Here is an 18,000-nt window from a genome sequence, read left to right as displayed (position 1 = left end):
CTCAAAATGTGGCTGCTGGGATTCGAGCCCAGGTCTCTACGGCCACAACGTAGAATTCTTACCACTAAACTACAGCCACTTGATGTGATTACGTTCTACCAAAATTATACTTTTTGAAACTTAAACTTTCACAGAACCCTTGACACTCGTTTTGACAGAAAGATGTTCTTGGTTTCGAACCCTAATTGCTATTCCCAATGGGTCGCACTTTAGCCTCAAGTAGAAGACAGAAAATTTAAGGTCTCCATACCGCATATTTTACAACCAAAAAATCTATGCTCATGAAAGTCACAACACTATTCAAACATAGTCTTTGAGGTAATTCGGTCTAACAAAGGAGATGGCGAACTTAGGTTGGTTCATAATTAAGTTTTGACAGATCCAAATAACTGAAGCTAAGAACAGGGGATTGTTGAAGAGAATTGAAGAATTAAAAGATGACCATGTGTCCGCTTGACTAAAATTTGAATGCCACGAAGGAAGGAAGATATCATGGCTGAAATTAGGGCACGTTAGCGCATGACCTTTTTATTATTGTCATTATCATGAAGATATTAACGTTAACTAGTTCGAGTGAGTCCCGTGATAAACTTTGTTATATGGAGGTATGATTTGGAATTGTTGAGAGCAAGGATTATGAATTTAAGAAGTAAATATCATGGTATCGCAAAGGTCGGTATTTTGTATGTGTACTGAATTTTGCATCGAATGAAATCTTTGATCATCAATGTATGAGGTAGTGTATCTTTGATGAATAATTTTGAATGCAAGTATCAATGAGTTCCGTTAGAGACTTGGTTATATAGAGATATGATCAAGGCAATTGAAAGGTTGGATTGCTCTGGAGCTCATATTCGCTCAAGAAAGCTTGACAAGTTAAATGACAAAATTGAATAAGTGAATATTGCTATCAACAATGCAAGGAGAATAGATTAGTATGAGCCCTATAATATGATAGCGGAGGCTATAGATTAAAATTATAATATATCATTTTATCGATCAAGGAGAATTGTTTGGCGAATATAAAGGTGTTGAAGTAGGTGGTCAAAACGGGTGATGAAGCAAGGATACAACCAGATGGACTTAGTTGTCCAAAACTAAGCATTATAAATGGGAGTGGACTCGAAGGAGGTCCACAATGCCATTGGGGCGGATGTACCGAGCATACAAAAAGAGAAACATATATGAGGTGATGGATAATGGGGTCATGAGCATAGAAGCAATATAGTACCAAAGAAGCAGGACTTTCGTAGAGTTATTGAACTTTTATTCTCATGGGGTCATTGATCTCTTACTCTCATAATCGATCTTAAATAATTGAGATTCACAATTTTGTAGTTGTTGTTACGTTTTCGATGGTTGCGAATGATGACGTCGCTAAGGGTCACGGGTGGCTATTGTAGATGAGGAAGAAGAGTGACAACGAAACGTGAGGCAATAAATATAGATGCCAACACTCAACATCTATGTCAGTATCGCTCGGCAACTGTATCAACGTCGATATAGATGTAGAGCGACGAAAGGGTCGCTCAACATTTGCATCGACATCGACATATATGAAAAGTGGCATCGACATAGATGTTGAGCATTGTCGCTCGCTCAACATCTAAATCGATGCCATTGCAGATGTAGATGTAGAGTAGTGCAGCTTTACATCTATATCGGCATCGACAATGATGTGAGGAAAGACGATGCTACTCTGCATTTATGTTAACATTGATGCAAATGCCAAGCAACTCTTTTACTACTTTACATTTGTATCGGCACCGACATAATTGCCAAGCGAAACCAACGCAAATGTAGAAAATCGACATTTATGTCATCGCCTCACCTCTCGCTGTCGCTCTCTTTTCTCATCTACAATAGTCACTTGCGACCACCAATAGTATTATCGTCCGTCACCATCAAAAATATAATCGAGATATTGAAATTATCTTTTTGCCTATCATTTTTATGCTTTTATCGATAAAATCAATGACATTAGGATAAATAGAACTAGATGTTTTACTTTCATAATTATAAAAATTTTAATATAAATTTTTAAGTACGAGAATAGGGATTCTAGAGAGGTCTAATTAGATAAATAATTAGGCCAATCTCGTTCCGCGTTTGTGTTAAAAGGTCTTACTACTATCCTTTGCATCATATATGACGAGAAATGACCATATGACAAAACTGCATCAAGTAAATGATAAGCGAAAGAAATACCAAAAGGCTGTGAGTTGTCACCACGAATCAGAATATAATGAGCAGCGAAAAGAGCATGTAAACGAGACAGCGTAGGCTACGAGGCCGCGATGTTCGTCTCGACATGCCACCAACTCTACGAGAAGCCCCGTGCAAACCCTCGTCGACCACAGCACAAAAACTGCTGCCATCGCGAAGATCACAATCCCATCATGGGGCACAAAAAGCGACACTGCCGAGAACATCACCATCGGCAGCATGCAGTACCCAACCAGGCTCGAGCACCGGTACAAATCCAAGTTCCCGTTCCGTCCGGCGAGCATATTGAAGACCACATAGAGGTAGAGAGCGGCGACGATGAACCAACCCAAGATGATCCCAAAGTGGAACTTTCCGGCGAGAAGCTGGAAGAGACCGAAGACCATGAGGAAGAGGATAGGGCCGGAGAGGTCGGCGTCCTCGTGGAGACTAGGGTTCACGCGGAGGGGGTTCAGGATCGAGAGGATATCCATGGATATGAAGGGGATGCTAGTGTTGGCGGGGCCGGGTTTCGAGGGGCGAGGACGCTGGAAGGGCGGAGCCTGGCGCTCGTGGGTAACGTTGGGGTTCCCGGCGGAGGAGGGGAATACCACTGGCGAGACGGAGAACTTCTTGGCCGTCACGGCAATCAGTTGGAATCGGCTGAGTCGGGACTCGGAGACACGGAGACTCGGGGAATCGGGTTTCTGCCCCGCGGTGGCTCATCTCATTTTTGCTGACCGCCTTTTAATTTATTTTGGTAATTTGATACCTATCTTTCTATCATACTCGTACATAAATATAATTAAAAATATCCAAACCTGATTTATATTTAATTATATACGTACCAATACTAAAACATAAATTTTAATACTATTTTTTAGGATAATAATAATAATAATATATTTTAAATTTTCTTATTAATTGCTTTCTTTATAAACAAAGATATAATATTTTATTTCCTCAATAATTAATTATATATATATATATATATATATATATATATATATATATATATATCCAAAATGCTCATATATCAATCGAATAAGCATAGAACAGATGATTTATTTTTTCTTCATTTTCTATGACTCACTAAAACAAAAGCCACAAAAAAAATCAACAAAGTGTGATATTTAGTTTAAAAAGAATGATATGTACCTCTAGTTGACACATTTGAGAAATTTATCACACATCATGTGAGATGCTTGGTGTTAGTGAACAAAAGTACCATGGCTAATGAGTCAGCATGGTTAGGTTCGGGAGTCAATGTCGGAAACTTATGGTGGAATGAGTAGGATGATGAGGTGGCTGCGCCCCTTGAGCGTCTCGGGCGAGGGTTGGACCGACGGGGTCGGTTGAGCCCTCGTGAGTGGGTGGGGGTTGGCACTCCAAGACCTGCCGACTTGAGTGTCGTTTGTAGGGAGTTATATCCTCTCGTCCCCGGGGTGGTTGGTAGCTTTTCTTCGCAGCGTGGGCACGCCCTTGGGAAGAGGGGTGTAAGCTGGCGTTGGTTGGGATTCGGGCTAACGGACCACCCTCCTCTGCATATCGGATGATGACTCCAGGGTGAAGACGCCCGTCGCTCGGGGGTGCCCACCTCCCTGCAAAATGGCCTTCGTCGGGTGCTTCCCGACTTTGGCCCCTCCGACGAGCAAGTCAGTTCGGTCCGCCCTCATTTTTTTCTCCCCCTTGGCCGGGTGTCGGACATGGATTTTTATACCTGCATGCGAGGGTTGGTTGCGCCTCGGTTCGGCGTAGCCGCTGACTTTCACAAGGGTGGGATGACTTTTCTAACGAGATGGCATTTTTGGGGGTGCTTGAACGCCGTTAGATGGCACCGCCCCGAGCTCTCGGGGTGGTCAAGTCGCATAGTATATCGGTACCGAACCTAACGTGGCGTGCACCCCGTGGTTCTGACAGCGTGTGGCGTCGGATTCATGGTTGACAGCGTGTGACATTGCTAGTGATTCATCTAGGGCCAAAATATGCCCTATCACTTCTCCTTCCCCTCCGGGGTGTGCCGACAGACCCCCAACAGACCAGGAGGCATGCTTGGGGCTGAGGGACGTGATTATACTGGGTGTTTCCGTGGGAGAGGTGGATTGACTCATCGGGGGTGATTTAGAGGGGTATGACCCCATGATGCAGGTAGGACCAACCCCGTTGATTGAACGATAGGGGTCTGACGAAGTGAAATCAAAACATTGATGCCGGCGAGTCGAGGTTGTTGTGGGGTGATTTGGATAACGGATTAGGTCATCGGTTTGGGTATCGGATTGAGCGGGATGCGATCCGGGCGTTAGATTGGCTGCGAGGTGTGGCTCGGGCATTGGAGTTGGGCCTGTGGGCCAAGTGACTACATCCGAGCTCGGGTTTTGGTGCTGACGGGTCACAAATTGAGAGCGATTTAGCGTGACTCGGATAGGAGCTAGATCTGGGGGCCGAGTGGGTAGATTCGGCTCTGAATTGGACCTAGGGACCGAATAAGTTCGGTTCCGAATCGAGTTTGGGGACCGAGTTTGTGAGCTCGGCTCTTTATCGAGTTTGGGGACCGAGCGCATGAGCTTGGCTCCATATCGAGTCTGGGGACCGAGTTTGGGAGCTCGACTCCGAATCGAGTCTGGGGACCAAGTTTGTGAGCTCAGCTCCGAATCGAGTCTGGGGACCAAGTTTGTGAGCTCGGCTCCGTATTGAGTCCAGGGACTGAGTTTGTGAGCTCGGCTCCGTATTGAGTATGGGGACCGAGTTTTTGAGCTCGGCTCCATATCGAATGCTGACGGGTCGCCAGTCGAGGGTGATCTAGAGCGACTTGGGCAGGAATTGTTCTTGGGGCTGACGGGTCACCAGTCAGGAGCGATCTGGAGCGACCCGGGCAGGAATCGTGCTTGGGGCTGACGGGTCACCAGTCGGGGGCGATCTGGATCGACCCGGGTAGGAATCGTGCTTGGAGTTGACGAGTCACCAGTCGGGGGCGATCTAGAGTGACCAGGGCAGGAATCGTGCTTGGGGATGATGGGTCGCCAGTCGAGGGCGATCTGGAGCGACCCGAGCAGGAATCGTGCTTGGGGCTGATAGGTCGCCAGTCGGGGGCGATCTGGAGTGACTCGAGCAGGAATCGTGCTTGGGTGCGAGTCATACCTGAACGCCATTGTGCCACATGGCGGGCCAGGTGGAGCGCCATGTGGCATGGCGGGAAACTTCATTTTGAACGGCCTTCGGTGGGGGGATCTCGGGTGATGGGATGCCTCTAGCGGGGAGTTTGAGGCGGGCGAATTTGGCGAATCCGAGGGGTTGTGATGGGTCTTAAATGTCGCGACTGTTGCTCTCCTTGGGAAGCCCTAATCGCCACCTCGCCGTGGGTCACGCCCATCTTATAGTCCCCATCTAGGGCGGTTATCATCACTCTTGTGATCAGTCCTTCGTCCTGTGCCTCGACTCCTTCCTTGCAACTCCTCCATCCTCTTTGCTTCAATCCCTCACCTCGGCAATCGGGCTTCTTTCCCGCGACTCTAAGGTCGGGATGTCTCCATCTCCGTCTTCATCTTTGTCTTCGTTTTTGTCCCCTTCTCCCACTCCTTCTCCCTCGCCTTCTCCTTCTCCTCCTGCAAGCTCCTAGGATGAGGTAGTGAGTGTGTCCTCGGGTAGCGCCTCTTCAGAGACCTCAAAGGGTTCAACCGAGCTTGAGGCCCTCAAGTCCTGGCACGATGTAGACTCGGTGGTGACCGAGGATATTTTGAGAGTGCTCCAGGATCGCTACCGCATCCCGAAGTGCTATGGCCTACACACCCCTCGTCCGGGGCAATGGTCGTATGACCAGGTCCCCGACGGATTCAGGCTGACTGTGGGGGTGCTTGAAGTTGAGCTGTGGTTTCCAGTGCACCCCGTCATTAGGGATTGTCTTTACTTCTGGGGGATTTCCCCATCCTAGGTGTCGCCCAACTCCTGGCGCTACTTGATGGTTTTCATTTGGGAGCGTCGGGGGGCTAGGATCGAACCATCCCGGTCTCTGTTTCTAGCTTTCTTCCGCTTGGGGAGGGGACCAGGCGGATATTACTTGACCACCCATAGTAGTTTCAAGATTAGTGGTGTGCCCTCCAACAACAAAGGTTGGAAGAAGCATTTCTTTTACATCAATTGTGATCAAGAGTGGGGCTTCAGCACCGGGTGGGCTATTCAGTCCATCGATAATGCCCCCCCATCGCTCTCTGCTGGTGACACAACGATGGTGGATCGTCTAAAGGGTATCCTATCCTCTTCTCAGGTAATTAAAGAGATGATTGAGGAGTGGATGGTTGGAGCTGAGCTGAGCCCCACCATCAGGGGTATGGCTATTCGTATATAATGACTCACTCGTTCATCCCATGTCGTCTGACCGTTGTCTATTCTTGCAGAAATGGTTGACCTATGATCAATGAAGAAGACCGCCAGCACCAAGGTCGTCGAGCCCCCGTCTCAGGATGGGGAGGGCTCCAGAGGTGGGATTGTCGTACTGGAGGGTACGCCGAAGAGGGCGCCGACATCACCGGCATCAGAGCGCCCTCCTAAGAAAATGAAGACGACAGTTAAGAAGACACTAGCAAGCCGGGCCACTCGCTCGAGCACCTCCCTGGTATCACCTGGGGTCCCTGCCCAGGGGGAGGGCTCGAAGAGTAGGAAGGGGAAGGGGTCGGCCGGGTTGTCCGGTAGCGACCCTTCCAAGAGGGGGCTGGCATGCCCCTTGCCAGTGCAGGAGCTGTGCCGCATCTTCTCTTGGCCTGAGGGCGGGCAGTTCCAAGCCCAGCTTATGGTTGATCTTCCGGTTGGGGAGCCGGGAGCCCCCTACACCACCCGGTGGTCGACTCTGAAGGCCGACAGCTACCCCTGGGGTGATGGAGAAACCGCCCAGGAGCTCGTCCGAGGGGCGCTGCACCCCTCGCTAGCCAAGGACCTCTACAGCTCTGCCTTCGAGGTCCTGGTAGAGCGGGCGACCAAGTTGCTCATCTGGGTAAGTGATGGCTTCCCCTTCCTACCGATTCCTTCCTTTGTGGATGCTGACAACGATTCTCATGCAGAGCCAACACTACGGAATGGCGTTGATCGACTGGGTCCTCGATGCCGGACGGGTGATCGGGCATCAGATGGAGCTTGACGCCGCCCTCCAGTGGGAGAACCTGGAGCTACGAGCCAAGGGGGGTCCGGAGGCCTTTGCCGCGGTCGAAGAGCACGCCATGGCGTTGGGTGAGGAGGTGGCTCGTTTCAAGACTGAGCTAGAAGAAAGCTGGTCACACATCCGTTCATCAGATGATGAGCTGCTGATTCTCTCCTAGGACGTCGAGGCCACTAGGTCGACGGCCCAGGCCGCCGAGGAGGCACTAGAGGAGGAGCGGCTGGGGCTGCCTAGAAGGGTCGAGGAAGCGGCCGTTGGGTATAAAGCATCCGCCGGGTTCAAGCGCGGCCTGGTGAGGTCGGGCCAGGTCACGTACGAGTACGAGTATCGGGTGGCCTGTGCTCGTTTCCAGGTGAAGTACCCAGACCTGGACCTGGAGTCGGACTCGTTCGTTGACCACCTGGCAGACCAGGATGTCGACATGCCTGCGAATGTCCCCTTCGACGATGGGTCGATGACTCCTCCCCCGAGCTAGGGGCTACGCCCCCTCTCCTTTTGTGTTTTGTTTTCTTTCTTTTTCTTTTTTTTTTTGTCTGGTCGGGCTTGGGGCCGTGTTGCCCGACCACTATATGTACCTCCTTTATAATCAAGAAGCACTTTCATTTTGGAACTCTGGCTTGCTCTTCTCCCCGACCGTGGATGCGTAGGCTCCCATATCTTTTCTGTGTCCCGACTAGCTCCCCCTTAAGGGTAGAATTTCTTCAGGTTCGCAGCATTCCATGTTCTCAGCAGGGGACTTCCCTCCATAGTCTTGAGTCGGTAGGTTCCTTCTCAAACCATGTCATAGACTCGATAGGGGCCTTCCTAGTTGGGTGCAAGCTTTCCCCTTGCTCGGGTCGGGTCACTTACTTCTGCTCTTCAGAGGATAAGGTTTCTAACCTGGATCAGACGTAGATGGACCCTTCGGTTGTATATCCGAGTGGTCGCCTTCTTGTATGCCAAGGCGCACAGATGTGCCCTGGCTCTTCTCTCCTCAAGGAGATCTAGGTTAGCCCGCAGTCCCTCCTCAGAGTGCCCTTGCTCATAGTTGGAGGTGCGCAAGGTCGGGAATAACATCTCGGGCGGAAGGACTGCCTCGGTCCCGAATGCCAGGCTGAACGGGACTCCCCCGAGGCGATTTTGGGAGTTGTTCGCATTACCCACAGGACGCTAGGGAGCTCATCCACCCAGGCACCATGCGCGCCTGAGATTCTCCTCTTGAGGCCTTCCAGAATTGCTCGATTCATCATTTCGGTCCGGCCGTTGGTTTGGGGGTGTGCGACCGAGCTGAACTTCAACTAGATTCCGTACGATTGGCAATAGGCCTTGAATTTAGTGTTGTTGAATTGAGTCCTGTTGTTTGCAATGATAGCCTTCGGGATCCCGAACTGGGTGATAATGTTTTTCCATGTGAAATTCTGGACATGCTTCTCGGTAATGGAGGCCAAGGGTTCGGCTTCAACCCACTTCGTGAAGTCGTCGACCCCGACTATGAGGAAACGTCGTTGACCTGATGCCGGAGGGAAGGGCCCGAGGAGATCGAACCCCCATTGGGCAAAGGGCCAGGCCACATCTATCGGAGTCAGGGGAATTGTCGGCTGGTGTGGCAGTCGGGCATGTCACTGACATTGCGGGCACTGCTGCACGTATGACATGGCATCCTAGTGCATGGTCGGCTAATAGTACCCTTGCCGGAGGGTTTTGAAGGCCAAGGTTCGTCCATCGATGTGCTCCCCGCAAATCCCCTCATGGAGCTCGACAAGGATGGTTTCGGCTTCTGACGGTGTGAGGCAGCGTAGGAGGGGTTAAGAGAAAGCCCTTCGGTACAACCTTCCACTGATGACATAGTACCAAGCTTGAGCTCACCTTAACCATCTCGCAGCCGTCGAGTCGTCGAGCTCCTTCCCGCCCGCTTTGTAGCGGAGGATATCCTCTATCCAATTCGGTGGTAGATTCATTTTGGCGACCTCGTGAGTCATTATTGTCGGGGTTGCCACGGACTCAGTGGTTGGGGCCAACCTAGGGATGCGGGTGGAGGTCGATCTGCCCAACGCATCGGCCCGCTCGTTCCGTGCCCGAGGTATTCTGGCGACTGAAAGGCGGTTAAATTGGTGGGCGAGTCACTTTACCTCCATTAGGTATGACACCATCGTTGGGTCTCGGGCTTCGCAGCTCCTATTGACATGCCCCATCACCAATTGGGAGTCATTGAAGACTTCAATATCGTCTATGTGCAACTCCAGAGTGAGGCATAGACCATGGAGCAGTGCCTCGTACTCGGCTTCGTTGTTAGTGGGTCGAAATTACAATTGGAGTGATCTTTCATGGGTTTCTCCCGACGGGTCTCTAAGGATAAGCCCGACCCCGCCCCCCCCGGAAGTGGATGAGCTGTCTACGTGCAGCGTCCACATGCACTGGCTGCTTTGTCGCCCTACAGCCTGGTCCTCGGGAGCTAGCTCAAAAATGAAATCAGCCAGCACCTGAGCTTTGATGGCGGTCCTGGGGGAGTACTGAATGTCGAATTCGCTGAGCTTGACCGACCATCGAGCATATGACCCGATGTGTTAAAGTTGGAAAGGGTCTATCGCGGTGGTTGGTCGGTGATCACTTTGATTGTGTGGGCTTGGAAGTAGGGCTGCAACTTCTGGGCCATCATGATAAGGGCGAGAGCTAGCTTCGATCAGGGAGTATCGCGTCTCGGGCCCTTCGAGGATATGGCTGATGTAATGCACTGGCTGCTGCGCCGATGGTACCTCTCGAACTAACACCGAGCTGATGGCTTGAGACCGCCAGGTAGAGGCCGAGGGTCTCGCTTGGCTCGGGTGAGGCGAGTTGGGGCAAGTGGGCGAGGCACGCCTTCAGCTTTTCGAAGGCCTCCTCGCACTCCGGGGTCCAAGTAAGTTGTCGGCCCGCCGTAGAACCTGGAAGAAGGGGAGGCACTTATCGCCTGAACGCGACACGAACCTGCTAAGCGCTGCCAACCTCCCGGCTAGTCGTTGTACCTCTTTGACCGAGCGAGGGGAGTGTATCTCGGTAATGGCACATACCTTCTCTAGGTTGGTGTCTATCCCCCACTGGTGAATGATAAAGCTGAGGAACTTCCCTGAGCTGACCTTGAAGACACACTTCGTTGGGTTCAGACGCATGTTGAACCGCCTAAGCATTTAAAACATTTCTGCCAGGTCGGCCAAATGTGTCATTGCAACCCTGCTCTTTACAATCATGTTGTCTACGTATACCTCCATGTTCCTCCCAAGTTGGTGCTTAAAAGGTTTATCGACCATTCTTTGGTAAGTTGCGCTAATGTTCTTTAGGCCGAAGGGCATCACCTTGTAACAATACGCTCTCCGGTTGGTGACGAAGGCAGTGTCTTCTTGGTCTTGGGTCGCCATCCGGATTTGGTTGTAGCCCGAGAACGTATCCAGGAACATAAGGCGTTCATGGCCTGCGGTGGCGTCAACTAATTGGTCTATCATGGGGAGCGGATAGCAGTCGTTGGGATATGCCTGGTTGAGATCGATATAATCAATACACATTCTCCAACTTCTATTAGGCTTCTTAACGAGGACTACATTCGACAACCACCGGGGGTATTTAACCTTGGCGATAGACCTGGCCTTTATAAGGCGATCAACCTCATCTCCGATCACTTTCTGCCGGTTGGGGGCGAACCTTCTTAGCCTTTGCTTTACCGGCCGTGCCTCGAGGTTGATGTTGAGTCGGTGTTGCGCCATCTCTGGGTCAATCTCGGGCATCTCTTTGGGGGACCATGTGAATATGTCGACGTTCTTTCCCAGGAAATCAACAAGGTGGAGCTAGTCTTCTTCGGGGAGTGCAGTCCCGACCTTGACATTCTGGTCGGATCGGCTCCTCTTCAGGGGTACCTCAATAAGTGGCACCAGGGGCTCGAGCGTCGCTCGTGGTACGGGTGTTCCACGGGGGTCGGGAACCGGAGTTGGGTGCGGCTTTGCTGGGAGAGTAACCGCAGTGAGGTAGCATCGCCTCGACTCCCCTGGGTCACTTCGGGCCTCCCCAACCCTAGCCGAGGTCAGGAACTTGATGGTTCTGTGGTAGGTGGAGACCACCACCTTGATCTTGTTGACGGTTGGGCGGCCAAGGATGACATTGTAGGCCGAGGGCAGGTCGACTACCATAAAGGTGGTCATTATTGTTTTCGCTCTCGGTTCCTCCCCGATGGGGAGATGGAATCCCCCGTGAACCCTGTAAGTGCTGATGCCACAGGGGTGAGATCTCCCCCGGTCAAGTCGAGCCTCTTAAAGATATCGAAGTAGAGAATGTCGGCGGAACTCCTGGTGTCAACCATCACCCTCTTAACTCGAGCATTGGCGATTTGGATGGAGATCACCAAAGCGTCATCATGGTGGGAGCGCTCGACCTCTCTTGCCCCAAAAGTGATTTTAGGCTCGTGCTCAGGCCGGGGATGTTTCTCCATCGTGCTGCGGGCGTAGGCCTTTCTTGTTGTCGTGATGCTGCCGCTAGTTACTGGCCTGCCAGAAATGACGTCGATCTGTCTCTCGGTGGGTCCCCTAGGGCGTGGAGTCGCCTCTTGGGATTTGAGGTAGCATCCGAGGTGGCCTCTCCGGATTAGTGCCTCTATTTGATTCCGGAGGTCGCGACAGTCCTCTGTGTCATGACCGTGGTCTCGGTGGAACCTACAATATTTGGATTGATTTATGCGGGCGGCCTTCATAGGACGAGGTTGCTGCAAGAGACCCGTCTCCTTGATTTGGAGGAAGATCTTGGTGCGGGATGCATTTAGGGGAAGAGGCGGGGGCCTTGGGAGCGATAGCTCTTATCAGCTGAGCCCACGGCGGGGAGGTGTCGAAACCGCCGAGGTCATTCCCCAAGACAATTCAAACCTTGGCTTCTTGCCTTCTACGTGCCTCCCCGCCACTAGTGCCTCGGCGACAACGTACTGGTTGGCGCGTTGGAGCATTTCGGAGATGGTCGCTGGTAGCTTCTCGATCAATGACCAAAAGAACCTCGAAGGCTTCAGACCCATCAAAAAGGCCTGCAAGATTAGAGAGGGTTGAGCATCCGAAAACCCCCGGATCTCGGTGGCGAACCATGCCATGAACTGAGAGAGCGACTCATCCTCGCGTTGAGATAGTGCGAGCAAAGTGGCCATGGAAGGCCTGAGTCGCGTGCTGGTGAGGAAGTTTTACTCGAATTTCTTGGTGAGCTGGTCGAAGGACGAGACTGAGGTTTGAGGTAGTCAGCTGAACCACGTTCGCGCTGGCCCCCTCAGAGTGGTCGGAAACGCTCGACACATCAGCACATCGGAGGTGCCATAGAGGGCCATCTGGGCCTGAAATATAGAGACGTGCTCCATGGGATCGAAGCCTCTGTCATATGTTTCCAGTGTCGGCAGCCTGAAGTTGAGGGGTACTGGCTTGTCCTGTACTTCCTGAGTGAAGGGAGACCCGCCCGAGGCGCCCTCGCTGGACTCGCTCTATGATTTTCGAAGCTCGCGCTGGAATGCATCCAGGCGTTGGTTGACCCAGGATAGCTGGGCTCTAAGCGAGTTGTCCACCGAGTCGGACGATATGGTGTCAGGCTCAAGATGAGATAGCGTGACTCGGCAGGGTGCAGGTGTGTTTTGCCCAGGAGGACCCCTCGGGTCTGTCACTTGCTCTTGGGCTTCTTCGATCCCGACTTGCTCCCCATTCGGGGGTTGCTGGGTCAGATCGGTCGGGGGTGTCGCCAACCGCACGATTTGAGGGATGATTGGGGCGAGCGTCTGCATCATGCCCGCCATAGCCTACACTTGCTTGGTTAGGCTAAGGAACGCCTCAAGTGTCACGACCAAGGGCCCCGGGGCAAGCCTCGAGGGCGACAATCCCGGGTCGTTGAACAGACGCCAGTAGCGATTTGGCGTCGAAGTCGGTATCCTCCCGTCCGCAGGGCCGGGGAGGGCTTGACTTTCTGGTTTGGTGGGAGGGAGGGAGGTCGGGAGTTCTCTCCCGGGGCAAGCTCCTGCCAGGTGTTCTAGCGACATGGCCCTCCTTCTAGTGCCAAAATGTTAGTGAACAAAAGTACCATGGTTGATGAGTCAACACGGTTAGGTCCGCGGGCCGATGTCGGAAACTTCTGGTGGAATAAGTAGGATGATGAGGTGGCTGCGCCTCTTGAGCATCTCGGGCGAGGGTCGGACCGGCGGGGTCGGTTGAGCCCTCGTGAGTGGGTGGGGGTTGGCGCTCCAAGACCTGCCGACTTGAGTGTCGTTTGTGGGGAATTGTATCCTCTCATCCCCGGGGTGGTTGGCAGCTTTTCTTCGCGGCGTGGGCACGCCCTTGGGAAGAGGGGTGCAAGCTGGCATTGGTTGGGATTTGGGTCGACGGACCACCCTCCTCTGCGTATCGGATGATGACTCCAGGGTAAAGACGCCCGTCACTTGGGGGTGCCCACCTCCCTGTAAAATGGCCTTCGTCGGGTGCTTCTCGACTTTGGCCCCTTCGACGAGCAAGTCAGTTCAGTCCGCCCTCGTTTTTTTCTCTCCCCTGGCCGGGTATCGGATAGGGGTTTTTATACCTATGTGCGAGGGTTGGTTGCGCCTCGATTCAGTGTAGCCACTGACTTTCGCAAGGGCGGGATGACTTTTCTGACGAGATAACGTCTTTGGGGGTGTCTGAGCGGCGTCAAATGGCACCGCCCCAAGCTCTCGGGGTGGTCAAGTCACACAGTATATCGGTACCGAACCTGATATGGCGTACACCTTGTGGTTCTGACGACGTGTGGCGTCGGATTCGTGGTTAACGATTCATCTAGGGCCAAAATATGCCCTATCACTTAGCATAGAAACTTACAGTAAATAACCATCAATATGACCACCAACACTTGAGGAGGCAATTTAATGATGAATTGCGTGTGTCGTAACTTTATTTCCTTGCTGTTGAAGACAACATATAAAGCTTGATCATAGCCCTTAGCAACCTTTAATGCTATGGTATAGTGGCTGCTAAAATAAAAATAAAAAATAACAGCGTAAATATATCGAATTATGTATAGATAAATGAAAGCCGAAACAAGAAGATTGTATCCACCAAGAATCAAACAGCCCTCCATCTTTATTCTTTGTTGCTTTCTTTGAGCTTTCTGCTTTGGCCAACCTTCTTATGGCTGCGCCGGCATGGGCTTGTTCTTCAAGAAATGCTCGAAGAGCATCAGAGCTTGTCGGGGACGATGAAGAGGGACCTCATGTCCGGCTCCCGTAACAGTCACATAGGTTAGGCCTTTGTAGATTTGACTCCATCCACCAACCTAATGGATGTATCGAACACGAAAAGACACCGAAATGTTCTCCGATAAGCTTCATCATGAACGTGAACTAGTAGTAGCATCAGAGAGAGGATTCTTGTGACTGACCTTTCCATGGTCATACCATGGGTACCACTTCTCGAGGGTTCTTAATCTGAGAGCATCAATCGAGTATCTTGTTGCAGTTAAGGGGACTACAGCATCTGTATCACCACTGTCGCAAAGTGCAGCACAGCCATAGATATCAGAGGATGAACATTAGCAAAAATTCTATCATCAAATCAAAACAAATGTGTTGTTTATAGAGGTTGTGAAGCAGTCTCTAGAAACTGAAATATAATTAGTTCATCTGTTGATCTGAAGCTGGCATCCTTCACAGGTTGAACAGAATCGAACAATTCAGTGACATGCATCTGATTCAATCTCATTTGCGGAAGCATTTTCCAGTGAAATTTAATATCTACTTTTGCTTCAGGCAGTTTGATGAATGAAGAAGAAGTCCATGTTTCCTTTATAGTGAAAGTTCATCATATGTGATAGATTTCATCATGTAAAAAACCAATGGATTTTAGTTTTCAGATATTATGTATTTAAAATAAGGGAGAAAAAAAAGACAGAGTTCCTCAAATGTACCTGAAAACCCATATCCTTAGGCCGGCTGCAATGAGTTCACGGTAAATAGGAAGCATGGACTTGGGTGAATCTCCCCAGTTCTCACTAATAGTATCGCTGTCATGCGTTTCAGGTGAACGATCAGTGGAATCTCAACTTTCACGTAAATTTACAGTCATTCCAACACAAACCTGCATGTATCCCAACCGTATGGTATTCCAGTAATGTTGGCATGCATCGCTCTTTGGACATCGGCACGGTTGTAGTAAATCCTGGAATACCTTTCTGTGCAGGGATCGTAAGCTCTGGACATCCAAGGCTGAGTTGGGAAGACACAATTGCAAGAAGCATAAGATGAAACACGGGAATTCAATCGATGTCAAATTTGCGGTTTACTCGGGAGCGGATTGCTCACATAATGACCCCTTAGATTGCGCTTGAGAGATCGGGGATGATCGTTGCAAGGAAGCGTGTAGATGCTGTAAGGGTCGATGTTCCCCATCTCTGAATCGGCGGTGTCGAGGGCGTTTACGCATGCATCTGAAGGGTGTTCGGAGGCTTGGTAGTCGCAGCGGACCCTCAGAATTCGGTAGGTGGCATCCGAGATGAGGCCATGAGTCCACCAGTACTCGAAGGTTCCAACATAATCGTGGTAATCATCGGTCACTGCATTGCCTACCTGTCTTAGAGTAGAATTCACACATCAATCCTTGTATGTTTATGAGCTTTTACGTTAGTCGATTTAGTGTTGAACGAGCCAATAAAGAAGAATGCGAACAAAAGAGGGATTGATACAGAATTCGAACTGATAAGGAATTTGATTGCAGAAAGGTTGCACAACTTACCAGGAATCCCCGGAAATTAATGGTCCCATTCTCAACGCCGACGTTCTTTCTGTACACAATCTGGGACAGCTGAGGAACATAATGCCCTGTGTCGAAAGGGATGAATCAAATTCGGGTGTGAATGAATTGATTCGAGACTAAGAATATATGACAGAAGAATTAAGCCGGTGATTAATCTTATGAGACCTGCATAGCTCTCTCCAGCTATGTAGAATTCGCGATGTTTATACTGAGGAAACCTCTCGAACCATTTCACCAGGAAATTATATGCATCCACAGCTAGAAGAAGAAAGAAGAAGAAGAAGAAGAATTATTTGAAACCGAAAAATTTTTCTTACAGAAAACTAGTAATCTAACCTGTTCTGTGGTCTCCAGAAGTGTGGAGATCAGACGAAGTATTAGTGTACGAGAAGCCAACGCCTGCAGGCGAGTCCAAGAACAGCACGTTCGCCACTGCCGACACCAAATTCAATCGGAAAAGTTGGTAAAGGAAGGATTTTTACGAGCACACACACCACGAAGATGCATAAAAGTCGAATCTTTGAGGGAGAAGCCACCGGTGTTCCAAGCGTAGGGATTCAGGTAGAGGGTCTTCCCGTCGGAATCGATCCGGAAGGGGCCGAGTTCCTCGGATGCGCCGTAGGCGATGGAGGAGCACCCGGGGCCGCCGTTGAGCCAGAGGACGAGGGGCGCGGGCTGAGCGGAAGGCGGCGCCTCCACGAGCCAGTAGAAGAGAGCGCGGCCGGCGCGGGCGTCGACGGTGACGTAGCCGGAGTACTGGGCGAAGTCAACGCGGGGCTGGCCGGGAAGGCGGGCCACCCTGTCCTGTTCCTGCTGCTCCGCTGGCGAGCAAGAAGCCGCCGCTACCGCTGCTAAGCCCGCCACCAGCAGCAGCAAGCATATCCGAGAGGAGGAAGAGGAAGAGCCCGAGGAGCGAGCAAGCAAGGACAGGGAAGAGAACCTCATTGGCCTTTTTCCTCGCTCTCCCTCTCTCTCTCGTTGATTGGTTTGGCTGTCGCGAGAGGGAGAGAGAGAGAGAGAGAGAGGGAGGGGAGTATATACTGAAACGAAAGGAGAAGGGTGGGGCCCACGGAAGAAGGCTGCCAGAGACATTGTATTATTATTGTATGGTTGGCTACTGATGTAGCAAGAAAGATTTCATCGCCGTTAAATCCGAACAGTACGGTGATATTTTGGAGGCAGATTTCATCTCATTGACTTCAAACTTCTCTCATAACCAATAGAAAAGACAAATCCAATCTTATTCTGTGTTCATTTTAGGATAAAATGATGTTAGATCAAAAGATTTTGAGATAATCTAATTTGGAGTTCATATAATCTAAAGGAGGAATCGTAGTAGATCGTTAGTTAGATATGCTACGATAGAGTTTTACCCCTATAGAATTACATTAGCAGTGAACTCGTAAAATTCATGATTGTGTCATGCACATAGCTTTTAGGTAGTTGATGATGACATTAAAATGCATCATGGTTGATATTGACATATTGAATCATGTTTTTAGTTTTCTTAGACATGACTCAATATTTTATATTATGATAAAGTGTGAGCATTCTCATTATTTTTTAATCACTTCCAAGCATGATTATTGTTTCTTCTTTGTAAAGATTTCTTATTATAGGTGCAAAATAAAGATCATGAAATTTAATTATAATGCACTATACATTTGTTTATATTTGGAAGCTTCTAGTAGTAAACTAAATTTAAAATGTACAATTGAAACACTATTCCTTTATAAGATGAATAGCCTTACATGAGTTACTATAACTTATAATGAATCTTAAATCAAAAGCTACATGTATATTTTTTTGTTTTGCTTGAATAAGTTACTAGATTCATTTCATTTCTTATGCATTTAATATAAGTAAGCAGTATACACATGTACATGGATGGATAAACTTATAAAGATTGTCTAA

At 50.0% G+C, this 18,000-nt stretch overlaps 2 protein-coding genes, 1 non-coding gene and 1 pseudogene across 3 annotated transcripts; all 4 read right to left on the bottom strand.

Moving 5' to 3' along the window:
* Positions 1 to 7: 7 nt before the first annotated feature.
* Positions 8 to 79, bottom strand: TRNAH-GUG (transfer RNA histidin (anticodon GUG)). The gene has a single exon. It is a non-coding gene; the product is annotated as a tRNA-His (tRNA).
* A 2,156-nt stretch (positions 80 to 2,235) lies between these two features.
* LOC135671138 (uncharacterized) lies at positions 2,236 to 5,354 on the bottom strand (annotated as a pseudogene).
* A 6,141-nt stretch (positions 5,355 to 11,495) lies between these two features.
* LOC135671137 (uncharacterized) lies at positions 11,496 to 12,479 on the bottom strand. Its single transcript, XM_065179089.1, has 2 exons — positions 12,211 to 12,479; positions 11,496 to 12,003 (listed from the first exon to the last, which is right to left on the bottom strand). Exons 1-2 carry the CDS (start codon positions 12,477 to 12,479, stop codon positions 11,496 to 11,498), a joined length of 777 nt encoding a protein of 258 aa, XP_065035161.1.
* Positions 12,480 to 14,200: 1,721 nt separating this feature from the next.
* On the bottom strand, positions 14,201 to 17,101 carry LOC135671118 (serine carboxypeptidase-like 27). The gene is made up of 9 exons (XM_065179066.1): positions 16,623 to 17,101; positions 16,423 to 16,518; positions 16,252 to 16,344; positions 16,066 to 16,151; positions 15,636 to 15,899; positions 15,412 to 15,539; positions 15,242 to 15,337; positions 14,717 to 14,822; positions 14,201 to 14,611 (listed from the first exon to the last, which is right to left on the bottom strand). The coding sequence occupies exons 1-9, from the start codon at positions 17,029 to 17,031 to the stop codon at positions 14,465 to 14,467; spliced, it is 1,425 nt and encodes a 474-aa protein (XP_065035138.1). The 5' UTR covers positions 17,032 to 17,101; the 3' UTR covers positions 14,201 to 14,464.
* Positions 17,102 to 18,000: the final 899 nt, after the last annotated feature.

This window comes from Musa acuminata, unplaced genomic scaffold (genome assembly GCF_036884655.1).
Source record: "Musa acuminata AAA Group cultivar baxijiao unplaced genomic scaffold, Cavendish_Baxijiao_AAA HiC_scaffold_1138, whole genome shotgun sequence".
Classification (NCBI taxonomy): Eukaryota; Viridiplantae; Streptophyta; class Magnoliopsida; order Zingiberales; family Musaceae; genus Musa; species Musa acuminata.
Note: the sequence above shows the minus strand (reverse complement) of the source record. Positions and strands in the feature narration are given on the sequence as shown.

What these genes read in the sequence shown, in the direction of transcription:
- LOC135671137 (XM_065179089.1), bottom strand. Translation starts at nt 12,479, where the DNA reads ATGGCCACTTTGCTCGCACTATCTCAACGCGAGGATGAGTCGCTCTCT. An exon ending in GTAGAAGGCAAGAAGCCAAG is followed by an intron (nt 12,004 to 12,210) that starts GTTTGAATTGTC and finishes CAAATATTGTAG; the next exon opens with GTTCCACCGAGACCACGGTC.
- LOC135671118 (XM_065179066.1), bottom strand. Translation starts at nt 17,031, where the DNA reads ATGAGGTTCTCTTCCCTGTCCTTGCTTGCTCGCTCCTCGGGCTCTTCC. An exon ending in TCCCTACGCTTGGAACACCG is followed by an intron (nt 16,519 to 16,622) that starts GTGGCTTCTCCC and finishes TGGTGTCGGCAG; the next exon opens with TGGCGAACGTGCTGTTCTTG. An exon ending in CATGGTATGACCATGGAAAG is followed by an intron (nt 14,612 to 14,716) that starts GTCAGTCACAAG and finishes TACATCCATTAG; the next exon opens with GTTGGTGGATGGAGTCAAAT.